The 11,217-nt window shown below is 32.3% G+C and overlaps 1 protein-coding gene across 1 annotated transcript; it reads left to right on the top strand.

The window, feature by feature from the left end:
* The first annotated feature begins 6,516 nt into the window (after window positions 1-6,516).
* LOC128183866 (multiple epidermal growth factor-like domains protein 11) lies at window positions 6,517-9,054 on the top strand. Its single transcript, XM_052853059.1, has 5 exons — window positions 6,517-6,575; window positions 6,698-6,744; window positions 7,080-7,217; window positions 8,336-8,473; window positions 8,654-9,054. Exons 1-5 carry the CDS (start codon window positions 6,517-6,519, stop codon window positions 9,052-9,054), a joined length of 783 nt encoding a protein of 260 aa, XP_052709019.1.
* The last annotated feature ends 2,163 nt before the right edge of the window (window positions 9,055-11,217 follow it).

The raw sequence follows: 11,217 nt of genomic DNA, 5'->3' as shown, positions 1-11,217 counted from the left end.
AAGTCATTTTTATTAAAGATGGTGTACTTTTTCCTTTTTTGTGCATGTCTATATACTGATACAAATCTGTTGCCTGTCTGGGATTAAGAAAAACCTCCGAAGTTTATACTCGTAACTATACAAACGAACGGGTGACTGCGACAAGATTTGAAAACTGACCACCCGTTTATGAGTGTTCGAGCCTAAAAATAAACAGATGTAAAAAAAAAAATCAATAGTTACATCTTTCAAACAACGCTTATACATTGTTTTTAACATATGTATTTTATTTAATACCACATATTGCAATATGTGATATTTAGAATTTAATATTCTACGTTTAATATAGAAGTCACCGACCGACCCCCCCCCCCTCCAAAGTCATAAAATCATTTAGTTTTTAGGGCCCGATTTTACCTGATCTTTGATCTTCGACCTTTAATTTCAACTAATTACCATTCTAGATTACTGTACTAATTACCAGACCAATTCGTTCATTATTAACAGAGTTATGAAGCTTTTGGCATTTGAGTTTTAGTTGTTGTGTTTGACATGTACTGTAAAAAAAATCGAACTCCCAAGCCCTTCACTCAATCCTAATGAAAATTCGTGAAAATGAACTTCTGACCCCATTCTTATTGTCTGTCAAATATGCAGCGGATTGAACAATTAAGACGAAATTCCTGAGATTAAATGGCGCTTGTTGCCTATACGTAGAAATTAAATTTACACACTGTACACGCACCGACCCCCCCCCCCCCTTCCTATTCACAAAATCATTTAGTTTTTCTGGCCTTATTTTACTGGATCTTTCATCTTGAGCCTTTATTTTCAACCTAATTCAATTCTAGATTACTGTACTAATGACCAGACATATTCGTTCATTTTTAAGAGAGTTATAAATTTTTGGGCATTTGAGTTTCGATTGGCGTGCTTGACATGACTGTAGAAAAAAACCTTGGACCCCATTCTTATTGTCTGCCAAATATGCAGCGGATTGAACAATTCAGAAGAAATTCCTGAGATCAAACGGCGAGTATAGCTTGTACGGAGACTTAAAATTTACACAGTACAAGGGGTGTAAGCAGCCGCGTTATATTTCTGTTGCATGTATATTTCTTGTTTTCCATTTTGTCTGTACATGTATCTACGATAGCGTGTGAACAACTTTTGAATATTAGAACTGTGGAAATTACTGTCATTAAATTTTTACCGAATAAATTTACGTGTTACTGATTTCGTTATTTCTACATTTATAAAGATTTTATCAATCCTGCTGAAATAGAACAGTCAAGCATAACAGTAAACGACACAAAAAAATCTCAACACTGAAATACATGGGTAAAATGCATCAGTCATTGTTTTAGGACTTCCCCTAATTGTTGTTAACCGAATCCGAGATCCACACCTCAAAATTCTATTTTCGATTTATTTAAGACGAAAATCAAGCTCGGGTCTTTTCAACCCCCTCCAGACACAAACACGCATCAATATTTCAAATGACCTCGCACTGTTACCAAACCTGATTAGTCAGACATCTTACAATTGTTTTTCATCTCATACAAAAACTCAGCTCCTCTTCCGGGCGAAAACGCCCCAAATTCAAAGACAAATTCGGGAATTATTTCGCGTCAGCCATGTTTTATGACACCTGCAAAGGTTGTGTGTTCTAATCTCGCCGGAGCCAAGATTTGCTCTTTCTCTCTATTACTTTCTCTCCTTTTTATTTCTTTTTCTTACTAAAATATTCAACATAAAAGGGTTGTTAAACTGTAGTACAAGTCGAAAAACACTCTTCAATTAAGATTTAGACAAAAACAGTTTTTTATTATTAGGGTCTTCCGTCTTCAGCGGAACACCCTTCTATCCTTATTGTTATTAGGGTCTTCCGTTTACAAAGGAAGACCCTCATTTTTTTCTTTGGTTTCTTTTTAATACAGGTCATTAGACCTGTTATTAGGTCAAAAGATCTCTTATTTAATATGATACAAAATGGGGCTGGTCTTTCAAATTAGGAATCCAACGGGGTGTATAATCCTTCATCCATCGCTCTTTGAGATCACATCTGCATTTCTTGATATGTTTCGTTGATGAAGATAAAAGGCAAGGTCATTTCCTCTTCTAAAAATCGGACGGAAGACCTCCTCGTTGCTCGCAACGAGATCGAATCTAGTTTTTTTTTACTGATTTTGCAGTTGTTAAATGTTTACATAATGGTTATGACCAAAATTATAACAATAGCGGATCTAGCGTTTAAGCTCTACTTATGATTAATCAAATTATTTAAATACTGAAATACGGATACCTTTGATTTGTTAATGTACACTTTTTAAATTATTGATAACAATTTATTTGATCATTATCAAGAAAATGTATGAGTTTGATTTATTTTTTGAATCCAACAATTCTTATTTTAATTGCTATCTTATATAGAAAATCGTATTGTTTTCTTTTTTTTAATTATACTATAGTCCTTGTTTTTCATGTGGACAAAACCTGAAATATTATTTTTATTTTATAACATTCAAGGTACTTCATATAACTCTGCGTTCCGTGATTCTCGTTCAGTGTAATGCTATTGAAGAAAAGAACTCAATGCCTACACACGTTGTAAGAATATAAACTGGGTTTGTGGGAGTTGACGCTTTATAATACGTGAAGCAGATTTATAAAAAGCGTAAATTGCTCCATTCCAGGTTTTACAAACACAACATGAGTAAATATTATGTTTATTCCTTATAATTTATGTTTTGCAATTCATTGGTCAAATCGAGTGCTTTTTAGTTAATCTAAAAAATGATTATCTGTAAAAAAAAAATCGTACGAAACGTTACGAAAATTAGTACGTTTTTGATGTTGGCGCTTTGTGGCGTGCATTATGAGATGCAAACCAGGTTGTATAAATTTAACAAAATTTTCGTTTCATTGCCGCTTTACAACCAGAGTTAAATTCTTCAGTTTTAGTATTACATTGTACAATACAATGTAGAAAACATCAACAAATGTAATTATGGATCGATATTTATATTGTATTTGGACGTGTCTTCTGTTTCCCCTGTGTGTTGACTAATTGCATAAACAGGCGACATACAGTGGATGTTTATTACTTAAAAACGATTCAAATCTTAGGGGATATCGATAATTTTCATTCTTAAGAACGTAGAGAAATACTACAGACAACTTGGTTTAAGATATTTTTCTGTCGGACTACTTTTGATGCACTCATGCTGACTTTTATTCAAGATACCCTGTTACATTTACGATATTACTACTTTTTCATTTGTACAGGCGCAAAAATAGCGGTAAATCGAATAATTATACTAGTGTGATAGTTTAAGTATTACATGTAAGTCTATTTATATCAATTTGTTTTGTATATTTCTATTTTCCATTTTGTTCAACAGAAACGGAAATTTACATAAATCAAAGTCAAAGTCAGCCAATATCCGTAGCATTTTATGGTATGTGAACTTCGTACTAGCTTATGCTTTCCTTATCAGTGTATATATATTGTCTCTGGTTTATTTTAATTGAATTGTCAATACCAACGTGTATTTCATAGATTAAGTTGCAACGTTTTGAATGTGTCTGTAAAATCCAAAAGTTAACTTTCTAAACAGTACGCATTGTAATTGATTTTTTTTTTAAAGAAACGTATAATGTTTTTGCGGTTACCAATGACAGCTTTATTTTGTCAGTTTTCTCATAGACTTGCATTGTTTTTATACAGGTCAATGCCTGTAATATACTTACACGACTAAGCTCATTAGAAACGCAGTCTCCATCTTCAAATTCTTGACTGCTCGATTATTCTAAGATTGTGATGTACATGTACTTCGTAAAAATGACTTTTTTTCTATGTTGAAAACGTATAATCTAAAATACATATTTCTAGTTCCATGCTCATATGACAAACTTTTATTTCATTTTAGAAGTTTTTAAGCCGTAACACTGTCAGTAAAGGATATTAAGTTGGTACAAATGAGTTAATTTAGAGTACAAAACTTACTTTAATTTGTAACATACACCATCGAAAAATTAAAAATATAAGCAAAAAGAAAAGTTTTCTTTTGTTTTAAACATATTTTATTGATTGCCCAAAAGGATAAAAAAACAAGTTCTAACAACTTACTAGTTTTCTCCTTTAACATAACGATAACGGTCATGTATATTAGTAATTTGCATTTTGTATTGCAAATTTAAAGCAAAGAAAATATTAATATACACAAAGACAAGTTATTTGAATCTCAAAGATTCTTCTACAAACTTCTGCACAGATTTGTTAATTTGTAAAGATAGGTTGTTGTTAGCAGTTAAAAGTACAAATTAGTGTCAATAAGTAACAATTAGTGTCAATATTGACTTAATCTATGAATAATGATCTAACATGTTGTTTCTCGCTCTAAAGTAATTCCTACAAGAAACATAGAAGAAGAAATAAAGATACACACCTTATGGCTTACCATATGAAAACAAGAATTATTTATTATATTACGTTTACAGAGATCATCGTTTAAAACACAGTTGTGTATTGTTTAAAGAAAAGTCTCCGCGTAGCTAATGTAAAGTTGTTTGTTTTTTTTACAATTTGCAAAAAGTGATCGAATTTATGATTGTCAAGAGTCAGATCTTGTGACAATCTTAAGATATGTCTTCTGATATATATAACGATAGTTTTGTAAAACCCAGCTATGTGTGACATTGCGTATTCATAAGTGCTAATCAGCTAAAATAAATTCTTTTTAGACGCAAATTTAAATGTGATTTAAAACTCCATTGCAAGAATGAAATGCGTCTTCTTACATTTTCAAGTAAAGTGACATTAGTCAGATCTTATGACAATCTTAAGGTGGCTCACTACACCGTGAAATATTTTCTCAAATCAGGAGAAAATTACTTGATTATGATAGATACGAGGGTTGTCCCAAAATAATGTAGACAGGACACATAAATTATAATCTGTTCACTGCAATTTCATTAGGATTCTGTGTTTTCTTCAATGACCCTTTGGCAAAAAATACTGAAAACTTCAAATCTGTACATATTTTTTTCTCGAGAAAATGAATAATTAGTAACAGCAAGTTTTGTCAGGCGGCGCAAGGTGCGACGTCGAAAATTTCAAGTTTTACGTTGTTGCTACACCCTCCACATCGTTTACGATAACATTAACGTTTTATTTCCGAAAATGTCTTAGAAAAAATACTATCTTTGAACATGTACCCTGAGTGCACATTCAACATATATTTCTAGTTTTTTGTTTGTTTGTTTTTTTAATATTTTTAAGTACAAACGATCTGTTGGCTCCAAACTTGCCCTGTATTACTTGATGTCTAACGTCCGTCTTGCCGAAATGTGTCGTTCAGCATTTTGACATCCATTGATATCGTTCGGGGTTTCTTTTTTCCACTTATTGTCATCTTACTTGTTCAAATATGTTTAATGTTGTTTAACTACTTATTCACAAAACGCATTTCTAATCGATTTTGTTAATTTCAGTAACTTCCAAAGCCGCTTAGGATTTATGTCATGGTCTTTACAAAATTGTATCCGTTACTGCTGCGCCGCCTTAAACACTGACATCGTAATTTTAATACTAGTTAACTTTTTAACTTGTCACAAAGCGCGATATAAAATATTAATGAGTTTTGTTATAGCCAAAACATTTTCTGAGTAAAATTTAGAATTATTATCAAATATCAATGTATGTTTTATTTGAATTTTTCATTCGAAAAGCTTTTTTCCTCGCAATTTTCAGTTCATTATGTTGATTTGAACTTTTTGTTTTTGACATTGTGCCGCATGTCGAATTTCTGATCTAACATGCTTTCATTTCACTAATTTCCTCTCAAACAATGTTTGATTTTAAAACATTATTTGAATGCAAATTTCTTGAACCCTTTGTGGCACAAATTTCATCTTCCTTTGTCTTCGATTAACTGAATAACGCCACTTGTCTACGCTTTTTTGGGACAAACCTCGTATCATAATGGATAAGAAGTATTAAAGTCTAATATGCAAAAAGATGTGCAATTTTGAATGAAAAATTACATTTTCAAAAATTTAATTCAGTTAACGTGAATAAAAGCTCCAGGCGGATTCAAACTCATGATCTGCGCTTCAGAAGCCCAATACTTTAGCCACTGAGCTTCGATGATATACAACCCAATCGAACGATATAAACAGTTTAACAAAACATTTAATCGCCATCGTGTGACGTAGTGTCTCAAAAAGTATAAGTGTAGGTATAGTGAGGTACCTTAGGATGATTATATTTTATTATAAATCTCACGATATTTTCGTGAAACCAACCCTGGGATTAAAACTAATAATGATTAATTCTTACATTATTTCAATTCTGTATTCAAAACAGCCAGTTATAAATATTAACTTTATTTAAACGTTTTAAGGGAATAGGAACGGAAATCCTTGGCGTGGAAGATTGTCACACTACAGGAAACGTCTATAATTTCGTGAACTATAAAAGGACAAAAAAAAACCAACTCTGCATACAATAGAATCTGGCGCCACACCATAGACATGTATACCGCTCATGTTTTTCTGTTTTGTTTTTATTTTATAAATGCTAGCAGTCAAAGGTAATGTAATCACTTTATGCCAGACAAAATATCATTTTTTAACACCATAATTTAATGAGATTAAAAAATTCATATATAAAGTCAATTCATTTAAAACTAAATTTCACATATATTTTACAAAGATTTGACCGCTGCAAAGTTTGGGACAACACAGACTGGAAATGCAAAGGTATGGTTTATGTTTGAAACAATAACTAATACACATTAAAACTGTATGCTCAAGGTAATTTTGGTATAACTCAAGTCAAGCACAGCGCTTGCATTTAAGCGTTATTTCCCAGAGTTATTTCCCAGGGATACAGTTGTTGTCGCTCGATTTTATAGTATGTAATTCATTTCGATTGGTACACAAACTCTACACTAAATGAATTGTGGGGATTACGAACATTGTTCTAAATGAAGCGTCTAAAGATAAATCAATTTGAGAGAGAGAGAGAGAGAGAAGAAAAAAGGAGAGATTTTTAAATAAGGGAAAAATTAATCAATTTTTTAATTCTTACACAGAGTGCCATCCAGGATATCTGGGTCAAAACTGCTCAAAAATATGCCGATATCCTACGTACGGAAAGGAGTGCCAGAAATTGTGTGAATGCAAAGAAGAAAAGTATTGTGACATTGCCACAGGGTGTTTTTCACCAGACGGTATTTTATTGTTTTTTTAAACTACGAAAAAATAATCTCGACTTAATAATTTCTTCTTTGTAGAAGTTGAGTTTTCGAAAAAAAGAAGGATAGCGTAAAGATTAAAGTTTACATTTGTAAAAGTTACTGAAATTGCAATAAAGAATATCGCAGTATAGAAAACATAGATTTATCTTTCCTGTATAACTCTGTATATGAAATTACGTAACACTGCAACTGTAGCGTTGATGTCTGCATGTTAACAGTTTATTTGGATGTATACAGGGTTATTATCCCTCGCTCCGTGTGTTTTTCGTCCTTCTATACTTTCAAAAGGTTTAACCCCGCCTTGACCTCGCCCAGACTCAGTTGTGAGACAGATGCTATTTAAATCAAGTGCACCGCTAAGCGGAGCATCCCCTCGTGACATTAATTATTTATGAATGATTTTAAAGTTTGCCCAGATTATCCGATATAACCTGGTTTTAAACTGCACGCTTCATAATCCGCAAAGAGGTTAATAGAAAAAGCGTATACATGTACATTTTTTTTTTAATTTGAGTTCTGGGGGGGGGGGGCGTAGCTACATATCTAACCAGGTTATTTAAGGTAAATTATATTTTTCTGTGTTTAGCCAATTAAATTGCTTATTACAAATAGAATTAAATCATTGTGTAGGGGATGCATAATTTCGGAATATAAATTCATGTAATTGTAACTGAGACTAATGAAACTGTTTTGTGGAAAATCAGGTTTACATACTCATGCAAGGGTTTTCTTTGAATCTTGCTAACAAGCTGAGGTAGACACACATGCATACACACAGGCACAACAGCGATGCTTAATCCCCCTTCGCAACAAGTCGAGCGAGGGGATAATTAGCACAGTTATTAACAAATTGTTTGAAATTCGCCCAGTCTTAAATTCGTCAGTTGACAACTAGGGAGAAAGGGCGAAAACAAAAAGAAGTCAAATATTTCCTTGCACACAGCAAACTTTTTATACAGACACTGCCAAAACTTTTAAAAATATATTAACACTCCACTCGAAGGTATTAGGGTTCATAAGATAGAAAAAGGAAGTTTTCCATTGTCACTACTACATTTGTTTTTCTCAATTTGATTATTTGCTTTTTACAGTTGGGTGCAAAATTGGCTATTTTGGTTCAAGATGTGTCGATAAATGCCGATTTCCAACTTTTGGGAAAGGGTGTCAAAAGACATGCCAATGCTCCAAATTATTTTGTAATTACATCACTGGGTGTTACGTTTATACAGGTATGTAACAAATCAAATAATTTTGTTATCTTTAGAAACAAAAAACTAATCTCAAAAAAAGTTAACGTCCTTTTTTCCATAAGAATGCACAATAATTGTCTACTTTTACTTGGATTAATTATATTGTATCAAATATAAAGACTATAAAAACACTAATGACTGAAATTGTTAAAATTTTAGGTACAAACCAGAACGAGTTTCCGTCACTGGTGCAATCCACTGCCGAGAAAGACTTAACCGTAGTTGTTGTTCTATTATCTGTTTTGTCATTCATTTTGGTCTCAGTTATCATAGTCTTTGTCATAAAAGGGCCATACTTATCAAACTGGAGATCATTTCGAAATGTTACACCTATACGCAAGCAATATACAGCACAGAAAGCAACATCTCAACAACATGCTTCCTTAGAAATGAGCCAGAGAACAGACGACACCTACTGTTTCAGTTATGATGCCAGACCATTTCAATATTTCAGTCATGCAATGGATGTCTCTACAGACGATATTTCTCCACAATCCCATGGTCAAGTGCCGCAGCGGGAAGGAAGCGCTAATACGATACTTTTTGATATTAGCTCTTAGTATGGGCCAGATATTTATACTATACAGAAAGAAAAATTTTAACACCTGCGTAATTTTTTAACAGTGCTGGAGGGCAGTTTAAAGTTTTGATTTGGAAAGTTATTTTTTTATACAAACAAATACCATCCACACAAATTCACAACCATTGTTATCACATTCAGCCCTTAAAGGGTTTCTTCAAGTACTTAAAACTGTGATCGAATTTTGTCGATTACTTCGGACATTTCATGTAATCACAGTGCAATGAAACTGAATTCGGCAACGTGGCGGACGTACTAACATTGGCACACACATATTTTGAATAACATTGTATTTCATTTCGATTTTCTAATTTTTTTTTAAATTATCATTTTAGCGTGCTCCTCACGTTCACATTTGCAAGATTAAAAAATAAGTAAAAATTCTTTATCTAAACGTTATATACAACTTCGTCAATTGTAAATCAAATCTGTTTCTGTTCAATTTCATTGCTATTTGACGTTCTAAGAATAGATAATAGCAGTGTCCGTGTATTTTTTGAACGGCTATTGTAAGTTTGGAATACTTCAAGTGAAATTGGTTTACCATAAAAAAAAACCTTATTAGCTTTATTAAGAAGCAAACGGGTACAAAATAATATAACACTGCAATGCATTTTACTATGAATCGCTAATGAGATGAAATTAAAGATGGCTTTCGGATTTTTTTTGCATTCATGAATGTAATATGACTGTATTTTAAGAACAAAAATGTTCTTGTCGTCAGACGAATAGACACTGGACCCGTTGTCCTAATTACTCCCTTTAGAGCAATACATGTTGTCGTATGCTTTAATTGGCATTTTCTTCCTCTCAACGCCTGAAGTCTCACTTATTGAGGGAGGTAATGTCGTCTTTTCCGGATTTTTTAAAAATCTTGTTTGGTAACCTCCTTGAAGATTGTGACTTTGGCCAACACTTTCAGTAATTCTTTTTGCTCTTTTGACATCTTCCCCATGGAAAGCTGAAAAGGAGTGAAATCGGTTTCATCTATTTCAAATATAAGCGATTAACATCGTTTATGTGTGATTTTGTTGTCTGATGATAATACAGGTAGTTGCCCGGTTTTTTTATATCCTAATGGCAAATGCAAAAGAAATCACCTCGTAAAGAGTTGCAATACACCAAGTGTGTACTCAATAGTCGATTGAAATGTAAACCGATCATATTACACTTTTTAGAAATACATAGTTGCTGTTGGTATTACACAGCAACAAAAACAGAACAAAAATGTATATACATGTACATACGGCGGAAACGTTAACGCTTGATCTTAACTGAAACCTGGAACATTGTCTGCCATGCTTTGAATGATGTTCGTTTGTTGGTTTAGGGATTCTTTCGTTGGTTGCGTTTATAGTTTGTATTCTGCTATGGAATACTAGTATTTGTATTTTTGTTCGATGTATTTAATCAAAATCTTTAAAACAATCTTTATCATTAAGATGTTATTAATGTTTACATCTAGACAATTGGCTTTGCGGAATTGTTTTTTCATGTTATAATCATTTTTTTCTTCAAAATATTATATTAAACTTTTTGAATATATCGAAACACGTTGCATATATTATGTAGATATACTTTTTGTGAAGTCACACGTATTCATTGATAAAAAGAATCAGGAATTATTTTGTAATTAGTCATTTAGAGTAAAAACTGATGATAGTGTTTGCTGCATACATGTGTCTGTAGTTTATACTTTACATATTTTTAAGATTTTGGTTTATCACATACACTTTTGATTTATTTGTACATACAATGCTTTTAATCTACCCTATTATTGAACAAACTTGGCACCTAATTTTTTAACAATACTAAGCTCAACTGGATATTAACTTGAAAATGAAATAGTTGCATGCATTGTACAGATAAGCTTATAAATCTTATTTTAATTTTATACATATTGTATATTAATCATGATGTGTAGGCCTTTCTTTGTTCAGTGAAATATAATACAAGATTTACATTAACATTGTTGAGAGATTTTTGGTCAAGCATTAATAGCTGTAAAATATTGAAATTGCCATCAATCAAGATGAGTACAGAGAGAGCTCAGCAAAGCCAGCCTTGCAAAGCGAGGCTAAATAGTAACATGTATATGTAAGAAAAATAGTGGACAATAGAAATTGAATCAGGGGTGCCATGG

The sequence above is a fragment of the Crassostrea angulata genome, chromosome 5 (genome assembly GCF_025612915.1).
Source record: "Crassostrea angulata isolate pt1a10 chromosome 5, ASM2561291v2, whole genome shotgun sequence".
Taxonomy (NCBI): domain Eukaryota; kingdom Metazoa; phylum Mollusca; class Bivalvia; order Ostreida; family Ostreidae; genus Magallana; species Magallana angulata.
This window is presented reverse-complemented; position numbering and strand designations above follow the sequence as displayed.

Coding starts and splice junctions, on each gene's coding strand:
- LOC128183866 (XM_052853059.1), top strand. CDS start 6,517: ATGTATACCGCTCATGTTTTTCTGTTTTGTTTTTATTTTATAAATGCT. Junction 6,745..7,079: donor CACAGACTGGAAATGCAAAG/GTATGGTTTATG, acceptor ATTCTTACACAG/AGTGCCATCCAGGATATCTG. Junction 7,218..8,335: donor AGGGTGTTTTTCACCAGACG/GTATTTTATTGT, acceptor TGCTTTTTACAG/TTGGGTGCAAAATTGGCTAT.